At 50.5% G+C, this 21,723-nt stretch overlaps 1 protein-coding gene across 1 annotated transcript; it reads right to left on the bottom strand.

Moving 5' to 3' along the window:
- Positions 1–1,208: 1,208 nt before the first annotated feature.
- LOC136512732 (triose phosphate/phosphate translocator, chloroplastic-like) lies at positions 1,209–21,169 on the bottom strand. The gene is made up of 12 exons (XM_066506733.1): positions 20,857–21,169; positions 15,587–15,655; positions 15,411–15,476; positions 15,250–15,328; positions 14,749–14,869; positions 14,556–14,651; positions 6,204–6,316; positions 6,025–6,102; positions 5,307–5,423; positions 4,516–4,615; positions 4,299–4,399; positions 1,209–1,606 (listed from the first exon to the last, which is right to left on the bottom strand). The coding sequence occupies exons 1-12, from the start codon at positions 21,099–21,101 to the stop codon at positions 1,589–1,591; spliced, it is 1,203 nt and encodes a 400-aa protein (XP_066362830.1). The 5' UTR covers positions 21,102–21,169; the 3' UTR covers positions 1,209–1,588.
- Between the last annotated feature and the right edge of the window lie 554 nt (positions 21,170–21,723).

Below are 21,723 nucleotides of genomic sequence, written 5' to 3'. Positions count from 1 at the left end.
CAGGTCAAAAGCTACCGCGAAGTCCAGAACTTCCTCCCCCTCCTGATTCCTACTACCATACCCAAAACCTCCATGAACTGCCTCGAAACCTGCGCTTATAGTACCTACATACCCATTAAGATCTCCTCCTATAAAAAGCTTCTCACTACTAGATATAGCTCTAACCAGGCCATCTAAGTCTTCCCAGAACTGTCTCTTAGCACTCTCATCGAGGCCTACTTGGGGGGCATACGCACTAATTACGTTCAAGACCATATCACCAACGACAAAGCTTGACTAAGATAATCCTATCTCCTTGCCTTCTCACTCCCACTACACCATTCTTGAGGCTCTTATCAATCAAAACTCCTACTCCATTTCTATTCGCGACTGTCCCTGTGTACCAAAGCTTAAAACCTATATTGTCGACCTCCTTCGCCTTCTGACCCTTCCATTTAGTCTCTTGAACGCATAATATATTTACACACCTCCTAGTCGCGGTATCAACTAATTCTCTTAACTTACCTGTAAGTGACCCTACATTCCAACTACCTAAACAGATCCTAGTTGGTTCGACTAGCTTCCTTACCCTTCGCACCCGTCGACTCAGATGCGAAGACCTTTGCTCATTTTTCACTACATCCGAGCGCCGATGTAGCGCACCACTAAGGAAGCGACGACCCGATCCTTGCTCACTTGACACCATGCCCAAATCACGACACGGCGCATCACGGGGGTGACGACCCGGCCCTTGCCCATTTAACAGCATACCCAGGTTCCGATATGGCGCGTCGCTAAGAGGGTTACGCCCCAACGATTTTCTTTCGGGTTTCATCTCCATTAAAGTGGCTAAGTTTTTACATTGGCTCGCCACGCCTAACACAACCCTCCTCCTTTATCAGGGCTTGGGACCTACTATGCTGGGACACCAAAAGCGCCCCACTATAGGCGGAGTTCACTAGTGTATTTCCACTAAAAAATAATATGTACTCAGTAATGTAAACTCCACCTTAGGCTAACTACACATATATGACCATGTCATAAGTAAACATCTAAACTGCATGCTACATGTTTGCAACCTGATTAATTCGTGTGCTAGCAACATTGTTCTCACTGCATTTTGCTTTTCATCGTGATTCATAATGTACTATCAACAATACTGAAAATTTCCTTGGAAAAAGGATCAGGAGACACTACTGCTTAAGGTTACATGAACACCATTGTATATCAGAATAACTGAGTAAGGGCACATGGAAATCAAAATTCCACGTCTCTGAGCATTATTCGAATTTGGTACTAAAATCTCCTTGGGGAAAACATTCTAGAGATACTACTGCTTAAGATTACAAGAGCACCATGTCAAGTCAGAATAACTGAGCAAAGGAAAACAGAAATGAAAATTACATGTCTCTGAGCATTGCTCAAATTTGCTTCAAATAAACAAGTTTGCCAACACCAGCCACCACACACCTCAATACAAAACTGAGAATAACAATCAAATGTACTAGGAGATACCAAGATTTTATCCATCTTGCAAGTCTGTTCATTCACCGAGAGAATACAGGTCCATCAAAGCAACAAACCAACCGCATTCACATCAGCCAACACCTTATGCACTCTTTATTTGCTGCATTTAGTTACAACGGTAACATAAAACCATGAATAACTTACAATATCATATGCAACATCAGGGGTGCATAATAACAATTTAAACAGATACCAAGCTAAGCAGTTTGATACTGTCTGTTCTATCAACACTAGATTAGGACCTAATGAATACTAAAATTTGGGCAAACTGTAGGCTTTGCATAATTGTACTAGATTGAATTGTTTGCACCACTCAGATTTTTCCGCATTAAATTGGACATAAAGTTGTATGATACGACACAGTAGTGTGCGTAAGAACAATGTAGAAGGTATCTTAGTGACAATCCAAAGAAGGGTGATATGCCAATAGTGATATAAGGAAAAGGTTTGGTGTGTAAGATAATCTGCTGCTCCCTTTTGATCTTTTGCTGTAGCAGAGAGTTGGTATTGTGGTCAGCTCTTGCTGTCCATCTATTGTACATTTGTACTGTAGGAGTATGGCAATAGGCCAACTATGTAGTGGCATACATCAGCCATGTAACAGTAGTTGAAGGCTGAGCTAAGCCATGTACTAGTGTACCATATAGTTGGTACTAGACTCGTATATATACTCCCTCTGTTCCTGAATAAATAGATTCCTAGAGTTGTCTAAGTCAAACTTTTTAAACTTTGACTAAATTTCTAGAAAAAAACGTTAAGATTTATGGTATCAAAGTCAAACTTTTTAAACTTTGACCAAATTTCTAGAAAAAAACGTTAAGATTTATGGTATCAAATTAGTATCATTACATTTGCCATAGAATATATTTTCATAATGTGCTCATTTTATATCATAAATGTTGTTATTCTTTTCTATAAAGTTAGTCAAACTTAAAAAGTTTGACTGACACGGATTCTATGAATTGATTTATTCAGGGACAGAGGGAGTACTAGACAATGCAATGGAGAGAGCAGTTCAGTTACTGCACATTCGACTTGTGCTACTGCTGTGTGTGTGCTATGTTCTCAGTGTTCTGCTACCTCTAGCCGTGAGTTGTGAGAGTGAGTGAGCTGATTGCTCACCTCTCCTCGACTACGACGTGGAGGGAGGGGGCCGCCACCGCATCGCGTGCCTCAGCCTGGACCGCAGCGTCGACGCCGAGGAAGAGGAGCTCCGCGTTAGGCGGCACGTGCGTCGGTCACCATCGGCGGAGGAGGCAGGGCCGCCGCCACCCCACCCCGGCGGAGGCGGGGCCGCCGAGGAGGGCGGGAGCAAGGGCGGGGTCAACGTGTTCGGCCAGACGCACCCCGCCATTGCCGCCTATGTCGTCGAGTGTATGAACTGTGTTGAGGAGGTCGGGAGCAAAGGGAGGGTCGCCGGTGAGGGAGGGAAGCCGAGGGATCTCACCGGAATGGGAAGGGTCGCCGGTGAGGGAGAGAATCCGATGTCGCCGGTGAAGAAGAATCCGAGCGGACGGCACCCCGTGTGCACGTGGGGAAAAAACGGAAGGAAACTGACGTTTCGGGGCTTGGGGCAGAGCCCCTAGGAATGGGTGCTGAAAGGGGGATTTGGGTGCCCACCCAAATTTTGGGGCTCAAGTAGGGGCCCTGCTAGAGCACAAGTTTTTTGAATGGGCACCCCATATTTAGCTATGGGAGCTCAAGTAGGGGCCTGCTGGAGTTGAGCATGAACTTGTGGAATCCATAACTATTGATGTATGTTTGGTTGACTAGCTGGTGAGCAACAAAAACGATGATTGAATTGTGCTGGCTGGTGCAGGTTGAAAATTTCAATGGTGTGGGCCCAGTGACAACGCTTGCCGCTTGCACATAAATACTGAGCTTCTCTCGTGTTGCAGAAGTTGAGAAACAAGCAAGATTGAATCATCTTGCCTACTAGCCCAGCTCAGTCATGGTCAAAGCAAGCAAAACTAATTCTGCTTCTAACCAAAGGTAAGAAATTTAATGGTTGTATCAAATGGAAGATGGGATGTTCCCCAGACCCCGCACAGAGCGGGAGCTCTCTGCACTAGGTACGCCCTTTTATCAAATGGAAGATGACAAGTTTGACGACAGGTTGGAGGCCTGCTGTTAGAGATGGGATGTCATGAGAATATGAGTTGAAGCTGGAGTTTAGTGGATAGAAACCACTGGAGGCTGCTGCCAACTGAAATTACTGACTACATAGAGAGCAAAGCAATGGACCAGCACATTCAAAGTTCATAAGTCCACTGGGTACAATATGAACACGTGTACAATGGAGCTAGTGTGAGCGAGAGTAACTAGATCATAACCAATAACTATTACTGCATACCTAGCTAGGTTTTTGTTTGGATTAGTGGAATTAAAAAAAAATTAATAGAAAACAAGTTCCATTGAGATTTTTAGGAAGACCAATTTTAGGAAATTATTCTGTTATGATAAGTCCATAGTATACCTTGTTTGGATAGATTGTTTCAGCTGATGCAAATGAAGACATGAGGAAGTGGTTTTCCAGGAAAACTCAACAGGTTTTGATTTCTCATAAAACCCACAATACTGGTTTCAGCATAAAGAGACTTTTCTTATCCAGATTTTATCTTATCGATACTTAGCCAAAAAGAATTTTAGGTTGTTTTGGATTATCAAAATATGTTTGTAACAAAATTATAGATCAAATAACCCCTAAGAGAAGAGACAGGTCTATTTTTTTTAGAAAAGATTCCAATCTGGAACTCAATAGAACATCCTAGTAATGAGGACAAAGTACATACCTTTTTCTCCTCCTCAATCTTGGCCTTTATAAATGAGTAGAGGGCAACACCAAAAATAGCAATGGAAGTGCCAATTCCAGTCTGTGTGGTGATCTTGTTGCCTGCTCAACATTAAGCTCACTGTGTTATTTGAAAACACTATTTGCACAGTAGCAAGAACAACTATATGGTTATAGGTAACTAGATCACTAAGAAACGTCAGAGTTCATTCAAGTACCAAAGACGATGATGGAAAAGCCAATGACAAATACACGTTTCAACACATTGCCGATGGCGTGTGATAGAGGGGCTACCCGCTCCAATGTGTTTGTGGCAACCTGGATGTACATTTTTCCAGTCAACATATGATAGATAGCTGAATGAAAAAATGATAAGAATATCATCACAAAAAACACCAGTATGCAGCATATTTGCACATATCATGTTGTGCTTCCACAAATTCTTTGAAACCACCCCAGCAAGACGGACTATGCATATGTGCAGTCTTTCGTGTTCCATCCTTGCTTCTTCCCCAGAACGATTAATATATTGTTATTACATTCTTCTTTTCAAGAGACATTATATGCAAGCATTACTCATTTGGAATTCGGATATCGAATTAACCCAACACTAATACTACTCTATTTGAGCCACAATGTCCAACTCCAGTTGACCAATGTTATTCACTGTCCTTGATCTTTTATGACCAAATGCATTTGATATTGATCTTTTTGTACTTTTAACTTTATGTCTCAATAAATGTTAGGGATAATTGCAAATTTGCCACTAGTCCAAACCTTTGATTCAAATTCGCAATTACAAAATCATCAAAACAATTGTGTGCCACTAAAATCAACTCTTATGCCTTATGTTTGCCATTACTCGGTCCATCCGTGACAAATCATTACTTCAAGCTGACCATGGCTTCGTATAGTGGCATATTCACCATAATCAAACCGATGGAAATATGCAATCAGCCCTACATACTAGCAAGAATACGGACAGTTCACATGCCACGAAGTTATATACCTGGTTATAAAGGTGATAGAATAAGCCCACCATAAAAAAGTTAGAAATCAACTTTGTTAATCCAACTTTGGCAATTGCATCTTTAAATCCATGCTGCATTAATTGAGATCCTTCAATCTGAAAGTTGAGAATATAAGAAACAATCATGAAATGAATGGTCAGTACTCTAGCACAAGAGTTTAAAAGTAGTTAATGGACTTTACAATTCTATGTATCCAAAAATCTCAAACAAAACAATGAACGCCTACACGCTTGCTAACTAAACAATCACATGCTGGCATGTGCAGACACAGAACAAAATTAAGTTGTGCTGCTAGTAGCAAGTATAGCAAACCATACTAATGGAGTGGATGTTCATCTCTAAGGAACTACCATGGTACTGAAAATAATCTGGGTGGTGAGGATGCCAATTGTTCAAATTAAGCAGGTGCGATAAATCTATTCTTGTTTAATTGTCTTCTCATCATTTTCTCAACTGTTCTTACTCATGTTGTGTTTTCTTTCCTTGTGTGTTGTTATTTCTTGATCAAATGTCCTAGTACAGCATTGATAAAAATTAATTGAAGGTCTAATGCTTGTGACTTAATGGAAGTTTAAATAACTGAAAATTAGGCATTCTAAGAAAGAACAAGTCCTGTAGCAAAAATACAAGTAAAGAGACAAACTGCAGAAATATATTGTTCAAAACATAATGTAGATAAATTAAGACTAGACTTACAATAAGTGCAGGGGGAATGCAGACAAAGAGAGCAATTATTGATATGTATGCATACAAGTTGGTACTATCCATGTCAGTCTGTGACAAAGGAAAACAATAAGAAAGTAAGTCAGAAAATAGGAGCTGCTACGTATGTAGAGGAGCAAATTGACGTAAAATGCTAGGCCAAAGAGATAAACCATAGCCTTCTTTGAATAGATGCTTCGGTAGGTGAAAGAAATATTTGAGATCATGGCATTAATGAAGCCAGTCCAATTGAACGAGAGTTCAGTGAGGGATGCTACCGAGACACCTGATCATTTGAAAATAGATTTGCAAACAATAAGTACAAAAACACAGGAGTTGAGAAATCTTATTTAAAAAATCAGTCAGAAACAGTGTGTTTTAATCCACATCCTATAACTTCTGGAGTCACGAGTTTCTAAGCATGATCCTAGAGAGCTTACATGAGCAGAAGCGCAGCCTATCACAGATAGGATAGCTGACCATTTTGTAGGATGGAAAGATGATTTGTTGACTCAGGCAGGCACGAAAACACTGGTACAATTGTTCTTACTTCTATGGTGGCCTATTTAGCCATGCATGTTAATCTTCCACCATGGGCCATAAAGGCGATTGAGAAAATCTGAAGAAAAATCTTATGGAGAGGGAGAAAACAAGCAAGAGGTGGCCACTGTCCTGTGGCATGGGCCAAGGCTTGCCGTCCCCCTGAATTTGGTGGCCTTGGCATGATCTTCAAAAGATGGGATAAGCACAAAGCCACTAAGGATGAGATGGCTTTGGTTGTAGAAGGTTGATCATGAACGGCCTTGGTCTTTCTATCCTGTCCAAGTCCATAAGTGCGTCCAGACTTTCTTCTCCATGGCTGTGTGTATTTAAGTAGGGGATGGCGCTTGCACTCTCTTCTGGAAGGACAGGTGGTTGCATGAGCAGAGAATTAAGGACCTAGCACTTGGTGTATTTGCTCTTGTCCATAAGCAGAGAATAAACGCACAGTTTTGGAAGAGTTCATTGACCACAAGTGGATTTCAGATTTACAAGGAGCACTGGGTGTCGGCGCCTTGTCTGAATTCCTGGACCTCTGGGACCTTCTGTCTCATGTTGTATGACAGCCTCTCAAGTGGAAGACAAGCACATTTGGAGATTGGCTATCTGGTGTTCGGCAAAGTCTGCTTATGAAGGTCTCTTCAATGAAGCTATCATATTCAGACCTTCGGAGATGGTTTGGAAAACATGGGCCCCAAATAATTGCTGATTTTCTTGGGCTGGCTGCACACAGTAATAGGGTGTTTGGTTTGAGAACTCAGTCCATTCTAGACGAGGTGGTGCATCATGAGTCCATTCCTCAAATTTGGCGGAATGACTCCATTCCTCATACTAGTACTAATTATTAGCTTGTGAGGAATGAGGTGATGATGCATCAACTCATTCCATTCCACAAAGCAAACAAAAAAGTGAGGAATGAGTAGATGATGGACTAGACCATTTCTCAACCAAACACCCCCTAAATGTTTGGACCACTGATCGTCTTGCGCGTCGATGTCTGCCGTCTGAAGCATCCTCCTTAATGCATCCTTTGTGATCAAGTGGAGGAAACTACCAACCACCTTATAAGTTCATGTGTCTTTGCTAGGCAATTCTGGTATGGTCTGCTGCTGAAAATTGGCTTGCAAAGCCTTGCACCCCAACTGGGTGATACTTCAGATCGAGTTGTTTAGTTGATGGCTTAGCTCAGCAAGGCCTTAACTCATAATTATTCTAGGTGCATGCACCCATTGCAAACATTGTAACCGGTGAGTATTTGATAAAGCATTAGCGGATGTGGTAGAAACTACAAGGTTGGCATCAGAGGAGATGAGGCTATGGAGTTTAGCTGGGGCTAAGGGCATTGCTTTCTGTCCTCCCCATCAGATGAGGATGTTTAGGTTTCAGGTTTTACAGTCAAGGTCGTCTTTTTATGATTGTAGAAGGAGCATGAACAATATGTTAGAACCTGGGTGTGTGTTTGTGTAAAAGTGTGTTTTAGGTCTCTCGTAAGGGTTCTTTATCCTTTCTTCTTAATATAAAGATATGCAGCTCTCCTACGTGTTCAATAAAAAAAGGTATGATCCTACCGCTATGATGTGGCCTCAACTGTTTCTACTTTCTACAAAGAACATTGCCTATAATGCTGGCAACAATAGCAGATTCTTAACCGGTATGATTGGTTGCTTGCATTAGACCTTATGCAACACAACCCAAGATGGAATAAACGTATGCAATATCTTGGTATTTGGTTGTCCTGCACAGGCAAGCTGTGTGTGCTTGATACGGACCTGTACCTTTCCCTTGGTCAATCGGAGGTTGTACGTGTGTTGTGAGGCTGGACGCGCGGCATGGCGGCGGGGCGCCGTGATCGCGAGGGGAAGAAGAACAGAGGCGGCAGCTAGGGCAACTCCCGGCTCCCAAAGGAAGCCGAGTAATTAGATTACTCTTCCTCCTTCCTGTCCACGGGAATTACAACTCCTATATATGGCTAATTGCTCTCTAATTATGGAAATAAACAATTAAAGATAAATATGGGTTTTTAGCCCCTAGCTCCTGCGCCTAATCCTCCTGGCCGATGGTGGCTTTAGCCACTAATGGGCTGGCGCCTTTGATACTGGACGCCAGTCATAACATCTCTCCCCGCGTCGACAAACAGCTCGTCCTCGAGCTGTACATCGGGGTAGAGGGCTTTGAAGTCTCCGAGAGCTTCCCATGTCGCAGCATCAGTCGGAAGGCCGTGCCACTTGACCAACAGCTTCCAATGGCCGCGGCGCAGCTGAGCGCGCACGACCTGCTCCGGGGCCGGTAGCAGGCGCCCCTCGGAGACGGGTGGCACCACCGCCGGCGTCGCAGGAGGATCACCACGCCACTGCTTGAGCAGCCCGACGTGGAAGACACCATGGAGGCGTGCAGTCTCGGGCAGCTGTAGACGATAGGCCACCGTCCCAATGCGTTCCAGTACGCGGAACGGGCCAGCATAGCGAGGACGAAGCTTGCCCTTGGCCGGCGTCGCGAGCGTGTGGGTGGGGCGGTGAAGAAGTCGGAGCAGCACCCAATCGCCCACAGCGAAGTCCACAGCCCGGTGGTGCTCGTCGTAGCGCTCCTTGGCGTGTTGTTGCGCCTGAAGGAGGCGCTCCCGGACCTCGACCAGGAACGCGTCGCGGTCCCGGAGCATGGCGTCCGCGTCCTCCGTCTCAGCCGCCCCCTCCTGGTGGGGCAAAAGGGGAGGCGGTGGGCGGCCGTAGACAATCTCGCCCGAAGCGCCGTGTGGTACGACGTGTTGTAGCAGTACTCCGCCCATGGTAGCCAGTCGACCCATGAGCGCGGCCTGTCACCGATCGCACAGCGCAAGTACATGGCGATCACTTTGTTGACGATCTCGGACTGGCCGTCCGTCTGAGGGTGAAAGGCCGTGCTGAGCCGCTGCTTCACACCTGCAAGGCGAAACAAATCCCTCCACAAGTGGCTGGTGAAGACCGGATCGCGATCGCTAACGATGGAAGTGGGAAAGCCATGAAGCCGCACGATCCCCTCGAAGAAGGCGCGAGCCACCGACGCGGCCGTGTAGGGGTGGCTGAGGGCGATGAAGTGCGCGTACTTGGAGAAGCGATCCACCACCGTTAGGATCACAGACTTACCATGGACCTTGGGGAGGGCGTCGATGAAATCCATGGAGATGTCGGCCCACACTTGAGAAGGCACATCCAAGGGCTGCAGGAGACCGGCCGGTTGCGTCGTGGGCGTTTTGTTGCGCTGACACACCACACGTGCGGACGTAGTCTTGTACAAGCTTGCGGTCGCCGGGGATGTAGAAGTCGCTGCGCAGCCGCACGAGGGTCTTCTGGACGCCCTCATGCCCCGTGGTATGCGCCAGGGTCACCACCTGATGGCGCAAGTCCTGCAGGTCGGGAACGTAGACACGTTTGCCATGAAGGAGGAAGCCGTCCGCGGCGGTCCAGGGCGCCTCCAGCGTCCCCGCGGCCTGCTGCTGCAGGAGGCGGCGTGCCACTGGGTCCTCCCGGGTGGCTGCCTGGATGTCGTCGTAGAGGGCGAAGGACGGCCCGGACACGGTGAACGCTGCCACTGCGTCCTCGTCGCGGCGGGACAGCGCATCCGCCACCGAGTTGAGTCGGCCGGGGCGGTATTCCACCGCAAAGTCGAACCCGAGCAGCTTGCTAACCCACTGATGTTGCGGAACAGTGGAAAGCCGCTGGTCGAGCAGGAACTTCAAGCTGTAGTGGTCGGTGCGGAAGAGGAAGCGGAGTCCCCACAAGTACGGCCGCCAGTGTCGGACCGCCTGCACCAGCCCGATGAGCTCGCGCTCGTAGGCTGCGAGCTTGACGTGGCGCGCGACGAAGGGTCTGCTGAAGAACGCCAGGGGGCCCGACCCCTGGTGGAGGACGGCGCCGAAGCCTGCGCCTGAGGCGTCGCAGTCGATGACGAACTCGCGAGTGAAATCCGGCATCTGCAAAATAGGGGCTGATGACAAGGCCCTCTTGAGGGCGTCGAAGGCCTCCGCCGCCTCCGGCGTCCAGGCGGACGCCTCCTTGCGCAGGAGACGAGTGAGTGGAGCTGCGATGGAGCCGAAGTCGCGGATGAACTTGCGGTAGTAGCCCGCAAGCCCAAGGAAGCCGCGGACGCCCCGGGGTGAACGCGGCGTCGGCCACGAGGCGATCGCAGCCACCTTGTCGCTGTCCATAGCGACGCCGTCGGCGGAGATGACGTGCCCGAGGTAGTCGACGGAGAGCGTCCCAAAGGAGCATTTGGACCTCTTGAGGTAGAGGCCGTGAGCCCTCAAGGCGGAGAAGACGAGGCCGACATGCTGGAGGTGCTCGGACCACGAAGAGCTGTAGATCAAGATGTCATCGAAGAAGACCAGCACGAACCTATGAAGAAAGGGCCGGAGGACGTCGTTCATCAGGGCTTGGAAAGTTGCCGGGGCGTTGGACAGCCCAAACGGCATCACCAAGAACTCGAAGTGGCCGTGGTGGGTGTGGAAAGCGGTCTTCTCGATGTCCGCCGGGTGCATGCGCACTTGATGATAGCCCGAGCGGAGGTCGAGCTTGGTGAAGAAGCGTGCCCCGCGGAGCTCGTCGAGGAGCTCGTCGACCACCGGGATCGGGAACTTGTCCTTGGACGTCTTGTCGTTGAGCGCGCGGTAGTCGATGCAGAAACGCCACGACCCGTCCGACTTCTTGACGAGCAGCACAGGGGCGGAGAATGGTGACGTGCTCGGCCGAATGATGCTCTACTCCAACATGGCGGCGCATTGCCGCTCCAGCTCGTCCTTCTGGAGCTGCGGGTACCGGTAGGGCCGCACCGCCACTGGCGCGGTCCCGGTAGGAGGTGGATGCGGTGGCCGTAGGCGCGCACGGGCGGGAGGCCACGCGGCTCGTCGAAGATGGCCCCGTGTTGCTGTAGGAGCTGGTCCAGCAACGGCCGCTGCTGGTCGGTCGTGGTCGCGGCCAGGCGCTGTTGGTGTGTCGAAGCACCCGGGGCGCCCATGCACTGCCATGTGACGCGCTGATCGCCTCGCTGGAAGGAGACGGTGAGGCCCTCGAAGTCCCACAGGAGAGGCCCCAAAGCTCCCAGGAAGTCGACGCCAAGGATGAAGTCGAAGCAGCCGAGGGCGAGCCCCACACACGTGACGGGGAAGGACTCGCCACCGATGAGGACGGGCAGATCACGGGGGATCCCCTCGCACGGCAAACGCTCCCCGTTCGCGACAGTGACACGGAGGTTGTTGCCGCCACGCGGAACCAGCCCCAGGCGGCGCATGACCATGCCCTGGAGGAAGGTGTGGGTGGAGCTGGTGTCCAGCAGGGCGAGGAGACGTTCCCCGTTGATGGTGATGGGCAGCAGCATGGTGTGGTAGGTGCGGATCCCTGCAAGAGCGTACACGGAGACAACCAGAGCATTAGCAGTAGCTCCTTCTGGTGGTGCCGTGGGGTCCTCGGCAGCGGCGTCCGCGGCGTCCTCCGCCGCGGTGAAGACGTCGTCGTCGATGTAGTCGGAGGACTCCAGGTAGAAGACACGCAGGCAGATGTGGCCGCGCACGTACTGCTCATCGCAGTTGTAGCAAAGCCCCTGGCGACGGCGCTCGAGCATCTCCGCCGGTGTCAAGCGACGGAAGGTGCGGGCGGGTGTAGCGGGGCCGGTCGGGGTCGGCGCAGTAGGAGCGGGCGCACCGGCTGGAGTCCCTCCCCCAACGGTTGAGCAAGCCGAAGAAGTCGGCCGCTGGGGAGGGCGAGCGCCACGCTGTGCTGGTGCTGCGAGGGCCGTGGCCTTGCGCTCGAAAGTGCGCGCCAGGTACATGGCCGTCTGGAGGTCACCGGGGTCGTGCATCTCCACGTCCACGCGGATGTGGTCAGGCAATCCGCCCACGAAGAGTTTCCGCCTTCTGGCGGGTGGAGATGTCCCGGGCGTGAGCCAGGACCGCCTGAAAACGGCCTGCGAACTCCTCCACCGTGGAGTGGAAGGGCAGCCGGCCCAGCTCCGCCAGGCGAGTGCCGCGAATGGGCGGTCCGAAGCGAAGGCGACACAAGTCCTTGAACCGATCCCATGGCGGCTGGCCCTCGTCCTGCTCGAGGGCATAGTACCACGTCTGGGCGTCGCCCGTGAGGTGATAGGACACCATCCAGGTGCGCTGCGATGCCGGCGTGAGTTGGCCCCGGAAGAATTGCTCACAGTGCGTGAGCCAGTTCAGCGGATCGGCGGAGCCATCGTACGTCGTGAACTTGATCTTGTGGAACTTGGGCGGCCCGTTGCCCTGCGCTGATGCAGGGGCACCCCCCCCCCCCCCCGTAGCCGGGCTCGTGGTAGGATGGAGCCGAGGGCGCCACGCTGCTGCCAGGGACGAGGAGGCCGTCCGTGCCGCCGTAGAGGGTGCCCGACACCGTCGGTGCGCCATGATCGGGCACGTGTGACCGAGGGGGCACCGACGTGTAGACCGGCCCGGAGTAGTTCAGCGCCCATGGCGGAATCTGGGACGGCGACGACGGGAAGCGGAGCTGGTGGATCGGGACGGACGACGAAGTAGGCGACGGTGCCGTCGAGGGCCCTGCGTCGGAGGGCATCCCGTAGGGGTAGGAGACCGGCGCCGAGTGCTGGAACGCGACCGACGGGGGCGGCTGAGGCAGGAGCGGTTGATGCGGCGGCGCGCCATACTGCAGCTGCGGCGCGCCATACTGCGGCGGCGAGGTGTTGAAGAGCTGGAGCATGGTGTTCATCGTCAGTCGCAGCTCGGCCAAGCCGTGGCTGAGGTCGACGATCGCGTCTGTCGTCTGTTCGGGCGTGAAGACGGCGCGCGGCACCCTTGGCGCGCCCTACGCCAGCGGCTGCGAGGAGGTCGGCACCAGGGCCGACGTTGACGCGGCCGCCTGGGGCAGGACGCCGGAGGCGGGCGGCGCCGTCGTGGATGAGGGCGGAACGGCGGTGGTGGAGGGTTGGATCGACATGGCCAAGTCTAATACCAGGTTGATACGGACCTGTACCTTTCCCTTGGTCGATCGGAGGTTGTACGTGTGCTGTGAGGCTGGACGCGCGACACGGCGGCGGGGCGCCGTGATCGCGAGGGGAAGGAGAAGAACAGAGGCGGCGGCTAGGGCAACTCCCGGCTCCCAAAGGAAGCCGAGTAATTAGATTACTCTTCCTCCTTCCTGTCCACGGGAATTACAACTCCTATATATGGCTAATTGCTCTCTAATTATGGAAATAAACAATTAAAGATAAATATGGGTTTTTAGCCCCTAGCTCCTGCGCCTAATCCTCCTGGCCGATGGTGGCTTTAGCCACTAATGGGCTGGCGCCTTTGATACTGGACGCCGGTCATAACAGTGTTTGCTTATACTGTGTTACATGTAGTCACCTCCATGCAGTCACCTCCAGTTCCAATAGAGGTGGGGGAGGAAGATTTGTGTGCCCCATCAGCTTGTGCAATCTACATTGCCTAATACGGCAATACGACCAAATTTGGCATACTATCTAACGCTGCATTGGACTTGCTTTGAGCACCGTGCAAACTTATAAGAGCCTTTGTGCCTCTGTGGGCAACCAAACACAGTTAAACTGCACTGCACAAGCCTGGATACATGCTAATGCAAGCAACCAAACAAACCCTATATAACTAAAGGGAGTACCTGGTTCTAACTTCTCCCACGAAAAGGTGGGGTCTGGGAAAGGGAATTTCTAGGCAGCCTTACCCTTGCTTGTTTTGCAAGGAGGCTGATACGAACCTACTCCACCAAAATAAATGACATTTTAGCAGGTGACCTGAACCTATCCTCCACCCCTAAATAAGAACTATGCAGCACTCGCACATCACCCACAAGGATTATCTTCCGTTCTACAACATGTACATCATCACCCCCCTGAACCAAAGAGCTACAAAAAGTACCAAGTTGAACCTTGTCTTGAATACCGTAGCATTGATGTTGCAGCATATCACAAGTACAAGTTTATACAGCTAGCACCACAACGAAAGAAAAATCTGGAATAAGACATACCAACCACGACCGGAACAAGAGATAGCCAGAGTGTCAATGGAACTGGTTGTCCAAGGATAAACTGAGAAGCAGCCGCATTGAAGAATGGCTCCAGAGCTGTGTTGTAATTTGTAAAACTGGAAACATATTAGCACAAGAAAACAGGAGGTAGAGGGATAATAATAGAAATAAAATCAGCTTATCATAGAAGCACCTTTAATAGTGTGGGCAAATGACACAGCTACAGCAGCAAATGACACAGTGCTTGTTACATGGCCAATGGCATGGCAAACCGCAACTGGAACAAGCTGCTTCAGAATTGTTGAGTTGATTGGCTACAGAAGTACAATTTGTATTAGTTTATCAGTTCCTTCCAAAAAAAGATCTCACTGAAAAATAAAAATAAAAACTACTGGTGCTTAATAGATACAAGAACATTTCGAAAACACTGGAGAATAATTCTGTATAATTTAGCATCATTTGCTAATTCTTCTCAGTGTATAATCCATCCAATAGAAACATTGTCAAATCAGAAGCACTATATATGCACCTCACTATGCAATATGATCCAACACTAAATATTTTCCTTTAGAGAACAAACAATTTAGTTTGCATGCACACCCTGCTCATAAATGTCACTGAAAACCCTTAACTGTGAGTTAGAGAGGCGGTTATCTATCAAAAATGAAAAAGAGCACGGAGGTGCCGACTATACCGCGCGCTTTGGGATACCGAAGCTCCAGCCAATGAGGCAGTATAGTACTCCAATAAAAAGATGGCTCACTGATACAAAACTACAACAGGTACAAGTTTTATATGTTATTGCAAATGGTACCAGCATGAAAGACAGAATGCACACTTATCCAGGAAACATACTATGGATAGGGGAAGTAGTCGAAGATCTTCTTGTTGAGGATGTTAAATATTACATTCAGAAAATACCTGCAAGGTTTGATCACACAGTGACAATTGAAACTACTATCCAAAGGATTTTTTTTTTTTTTTGCGTAGTTTCATGAAGCCAGATTGGCAATACAGGTAAGTGAACATACCACAAGAAGAAGAAGAAACCTGTGACAAGGGTTGGGTATCTCTCTGCAAATCCCTGGGGCTCTGCTTCTCTGTAATAGAAAATTCATTCATGTTACTAATGACCAACAAAATGATTTTCTTAACTGCAGTGCCGTCACCAAAGGTTAAAACTCACAACATACTATGGATCATTTTGAATTTCACAATGGAAACTTAATCTCAGCTCAAAAGTTAAGGAACTCATGTATTAGAGAATTGAGATGTAAATTGCAATAAATCGTCTAGGGTGCTTAGACTATAAATTGCCGGTTATATAAAATGTCGTAGGATCACTCTTAGATTTCATAAGTTAAAGTGGTAAATTACTACATGGTAGCTCCAATTTTGAGAGCTGCATCCAATACTCAAAGGGCTTCTTTGTATTTACACGAAACATTGGAGGTGCAATGGCACAGCCCCAATTGTACTCCACCACTCAAACAAAGGGTACGCACTACGCATCACTGCAGCCATAATCAAGCGAACTGCACTCAGTGGGGTTGCTAAATAAAATATCTATATTAGCCAAGTCTATGTGTGATTAGCTATGATTAGCACCTGCTATGTATACTTGATTGTATTCCTTGTATACCCAGCCATATTGGCTATATATATGAAGGTCACCCCCCCCATATTGGGTGTGAGGTGTGTCTCTACATGGTATCAGCCTATCAGATCCTATTTTCCTATCCTTTCCTCCCGTGCGACTCTCCCTGATCGCACCTTCCCCACGCGCGACCCTTCCTGATCACGCAGCAGCCCAACGCGCGCGTCTCCCTCGCGCCCATCCACCCTCACCGGCTGTTCTACTCCCTCTCTCATCTCCGATGGCCTCTTCCTCCTCCTCGGCCACCAGTGCCGGCACCCTGCCCGTGACAGGCACTCCAACCATGGCTGCCATGAGCACCGGCGCTGCTGCCCCGATCGTGGCTCACAACTACGCCACAGTCAATGTCAAGTCCCACATCCCATTCACGCTGGACCTGCAATCCAACTACTCTAAGTGGGCGTTCTTCTTCAAGTCGCTGTGCGGCAAGTTCGGCCTTCGCTCGCACATCAATGGCTCTGCTCCCCCTCGTCCTGATGATCCTCAGTGGGATGCCGCGGAGTGCTGCGTCTGGGGCTGGATCTCCGGCTCTGTCGACGACTCCGTCCTCGACCTCGCCATGGACGGTGCCGATCCCACCGCCCGTGATATGTGGGTGGCCATTGAAGGGATCTTCCGCGCCAACCGGGAGCCACGCGCCATCTTCCTCCTCAACAAATTTCACTCCATGGTGCAAGGTGACAACACCATATCGGCGTACTGCCAGCGGCTGAGATCAAGGCCGCCGCTCTTCGCGGCGTCGGCCATCCTGTCCAGGACTCGTAGCTCGTCCTCGCCCTTCTGCGCGGCCTCAATCCTCGCTTCTCCAACACCGCCGACGACATCGCCAACTCCGCTGTTCTTCCCACATTCGCCAGGGCCCATGACATGCTGGCCCTAAAGGAGCTCCGTCTCGCCAATGACGAAAAAACGGTCGCCAGCACCGCCCTCCTCACCACCGCTGGCTCTGGCTGCACTAGCCCGGGCAGGTGCCGTGCTCCTCGGATGGTATACTCCTCTCTCATCATCATCCTCCTCACTCTTCCATTACAGTTGGCAATGGTGCACATCTTCCTATTTCATGTCGTGGCAAGTCTGTTCTTCATACACCAGCGTCCAATTTTCATCTAAATAATGTCTTAGTTGTCCCATCTCTAGTCTGCAATCTGCTATCTGTCCGTCAATTTACTAGGGACAACAACTGCTCTATAGAATTTGACGCTTTTGGTTTTTCTGTCAAGGATATCCCGACCCGACGCGTGATGCTTCACTGCAATAGTGCTGGTGATCTTTACACCTTCCCTGCTGCATCTTCCGCTCCACACGCCAACATTGCCATCTCCACCGACCTCTGGCATCACCGTCTTGGTCATCCCAGCTCCGCCACCATTGACATTCTTCGTCGTAATGCGTCCATCAGCTGTAATAAAGTAGAGCAACTGCTATGTCATTCTTGTCAGCTTGGCAAACATGTGCGCCTCCCTTTTTCAGATTCCAGTTCATATACTTCCATGCCTTTTGAACTTGTTCACTGTGATGTATGGACATCTCCGGTTGCCAGTGTATCCGGGTATCAATATTATCTCGTTTTACTTGATGATTTTACTCATTTCTGTTGGACCTTTCCCCTCACTCGCAAATCTGAAGTCTCCACACATATTGCAAACTTTTGCAATTATGTCCACACTCAATTCAGCCTTGCCATCAAAGTTGTCCAAGCCGACAACGGCACTGAGTTCGTAAACAATACCCTCCATACTCTGTTTGCTTCCCGTGGTATTCATTTACGCCTCTCGTGTCCATATACCTCTCCACAAAATGGCAAGGCTGAACGTCTTCTTCGCACATTGAAAAACATCAGTCGCACAATGCTCCTCCATGCACACATGCCTGCTCAGTACTAGGCTGAGGTGCTCGCCACAGCCACATACCTTCTGAACAGGCGTCCATGCTCCGCTGTTCGCCACGGCATTCCATATACTCTCATCCACAACAAACCTCCCGAGTACTCCCACTTACGTGTCTTTGGGTGTCTCTATTATCCGAACTTGACCGCCACGGCTCGCCACAAACTCTCTCCTCGCTCCACAGCATGTGTTTTTCTCGGCTATCCCTCTTCCCACAAGGGGTACCACTGCCTCGACATGGCCACTAAGCGCGTCATCTCTCGCCATGTGGTCTTCGATGAGACTTGTTTTCCCTTCGGGCTTTACCCCTCCAGGTCCTCGCCAAGCAACCTGGATTTTTTGCTTACAGGTACTACAGTGCCGGTGCATCCTGCACCTTTGCCCTCTGTTGCTGGGCCGTCACATCCCAGTTTCATTGAGGAGCTGACCGACGACCCCGCGATCTTGTTCCACGGCCCTGTACTTCCTGCTGCTCCACCACCTGCTGCTCCTCCAACGGCTGCCCCAGCTCCAGCTGCTCCTCCAGCGGCTGCCCCTCCAGCGGTTGTCCCGCGGGACATCTGGCTTGTCTATAGCCGGTGTCCCCAGGCGCATGACGGATCCTCTATAGCACCAGGATCGGCTCCTGCATCTGCTCAGCAGCCTCCTGCCCCTATATAGCAAGCTACTACTCCTGTACAGCCGGCTACTGCTCCTGTACAGCAGCCAACGGCGCCCGCAGCTCCTTCGGCACCTCCCGTACAGCAGGAACGACGAATCACGTAGACCCAGTCTGGGGCCATACCGGTTATGCGGTATGTGGGGCTCTCTGTGTCAACCACTTCGTCTCCACTTCCCGCCAACTACCGTAGCGGTTTGGCTGATCCAAACTGGCGTGCGGCCATGGCTGAGGAGTACAAGGCGCTCATCGACAACGGAACATGGCGCCTCGTGCCCTGGCCACCCGGCGCCAACGTGGTCACCGGCAAGTGGATCTTCAAGCACAAGTATCACTCCGATGGTACCCTCGCCCGCCACAAGGCTCGCTGGGTGGTTCGTGGCTTCTCCCAGCGCCACGGCATCGACTACGACGAGACATTCAACCCGGTGGTCAAACCAGCAACCATCCGGGCTATCCTCAGCATTGCTGCCTCACGCGCCTAGCCTATTCATCAGCTAGACGTCAAGAACGCTTTTCCCCATGGACATCTGGAGGAGACCGTCTACTGCCAGAAGCCCCCAGGCTTCATCGATCCTGTTTTTCCTGATCATGTGTGTCTGTTGCAACGCTCCCTCTACGGCCTGAAGCAGGCTCCCCGAGCCTGGTACCAGCGTTTTGCGACATACATTCGCCAGCTCGGCTTCGTCGCCTCGGCTTCCGACACCCCCCCTTTGTCTACAAAGACGGGACCAGTATCGCCTACCTACTTCTGTACGTCGACGACATCGTACTTACTGCGTCCTCGACCGCATTTCTACAGCAGATCATTGGGCGCCTCCACTCTGAGTTTGCCATGACTGACCTGGGCGCACTCCATCACTTTCTCGGCATCTCCGTCACTTGCTCCGCCGACGGTTTGTTCTTATCACAGCGATAGTACGCCGCTAAGCTCCTTCAATGCGCCGGCATGGCTGTGTCACTCTACGATGACACCTGTTGACACTCATGCCAAGCTTTCTGCCACCGCCGGTGCCCCTGTTGTTGATCCGTCCGCGTACCGGAGCCTTACTGGCGCACTCCAGTACCTCACGCTGACCTGTCCTGACTTGGCATACGCCGTCCAACAGGTGTGCCTCTTCATGCACCGCAAGCCGCATCTCTCGATGATCAAGCAGATTCTACGCTACCTGAAGGGCACTCTCTCCTCCGGCCTCCACATTGGTGTCGGCCCTGTTCAGTCACTGGTCGCCTACTCCGATGTCGACTGGGTTGGCTGCCCAGACTCTCGGCACTCCACCTCCGGCTATTGTGTCTACCTCAGCGACAATCTGATTTCTTGGTCCTCCAAGTGTCAGACCACGGTCTCCCGCTCCAGTGTAAAAGCAAAGTACCGTGTTGTTGCTCATGTGGTGGCCGAGTGTTGCTGGCTGCGCCAGCTCCTGCAGGAGCTCCATGTTCCCATTGCTTCGGTGACAGTTGTCTACTGCGAAATGTCAGCGTTGTCTACATGACAACCAATCCCGTTCATCATCGTCGCACGAAGCACATTGAGATTGATATTCACTTCGTCCGTGAGAAGATCGCCTTAGGACAAGTTTGAGTCCTTCATGTGCCGTCCTCTCACCAGTTCGTAGACATCATGACCAAGGGCCTTCCTGTACAGCTATTTACTGAGTTCAGGTCCAGTCTATGCGTCCGGGATCCTCCCGCTTAGACTGTGGGCGGGTATTAGCCAAGTCTATGTGTGATTAGCTATGATTAGCACCTGCTATGTATACTTGATTGTATTACTTGTATACCCAGCCATATTGGCTATATATATGAAGGTCACCCCCTATATTGGGTGTGAGGTACGTAAGGTTAAACTTAGGCTTTAATACAAGCCTAGAAGTTGGATTCAAAGTGGACTACCACATCATAGTGGTGTAATATTGCTCTATCCAGATATCACAGCTCCGTTCAGCTGAAGAAGGCTAAGTGGTCAAGATCTAAACCTCTGCTTCTAGAAGCTTCCACGAATACACTATAGCAGACCCCCCAAAGCCCCAGACTGTTGTTGCTTGGACAAATGCAAGGTACGGCGCGCTGAGACGGCTGGGAAGAAAGGGATGCACTAACCCAGCGGAACCCGAGGAGGCTGCGGCCGCAGCAGCGGAGAGGAACCGCCGCCTCGCTGGACGAGACGGGGAGCTGGAGGAACAGGCGAGGACCGGAGCCGGACGGAGCTGCCTCCCGCAGACGAGGCGGGTGCCCTCGGGGACGTAGGCGGCTACGAAAGAAGGGGCGCCGCCGCGGCGTTGGCGTTGGGGCACAGAAGTGCCAGCGACTGCGGCGGCGCCGGGAAGTGTTGCGACCGCCGCCATTTGCGCCTGTTGGGACTTGGGAGTGCGGCGCGGTGAGAAGGGGAGAGTGGGGGAGAGGGCAGTGGGAGGGTTTGTTTGGGCGGTGTGCATTCGAGCGCGCGGGGATAGTAGAGTATGGAAATGTGAGAGTAGGGGCCAAGAAGCAGCCGGCCTACAGACGTCGCTTTCCGAATTCGGCCCGGCGCGCGTACAAGTACAACTGCTTGACAAGGGACAGGGACGTGACGTAGGGTGTGTTATCCTGGCAGCGACTACTCCGGGTTGTCTTGGGCTGTTAGGTTTAGGGGGGGGGGTTGTGTGTTTGGTTCTATGGACTAAATTTTAGTCTATGTTACATCAGACGTTTGGATGTTATTTAGGAGAACTAAATATAAGTTAATTATAAAACTAATTACATAGATGGAGACTAATTTACAAGACGAATTTATTAAGACTAATTAATCCGCCATTAGCATATATTTACTGTAGCACCACATTGTCAAATCATGGACTAATTAGGCTTAAAAAATTCGTCTCGCAAATTAGCCACAATCTGTGCAATTAGTTATTTTTTCGTGTATATTTAATACTTCATGCATGTGTCCAAACATCCGATGGGACAGGGACTAAAATTTTCCTGTAG

The sequence above is a fragment of the Miscanthus floridulus genome, chromosome 16 (assembly GCF_019320115.1).
Source record: "Miscanthus floridulus cultivar M001 chromosome 16, ASM1932011v1, whole genome shotgun sequence".
Lineage (NCBI taxonomy): Eukaryota > Viridiplantae > Streptophyta > Magnoliopsida > Poales > Poaceae > Miscanthus > Miscanthus floridulus.
This window is presented reverse-complemented; position numbering and strand designations above follow the sequence as displayed.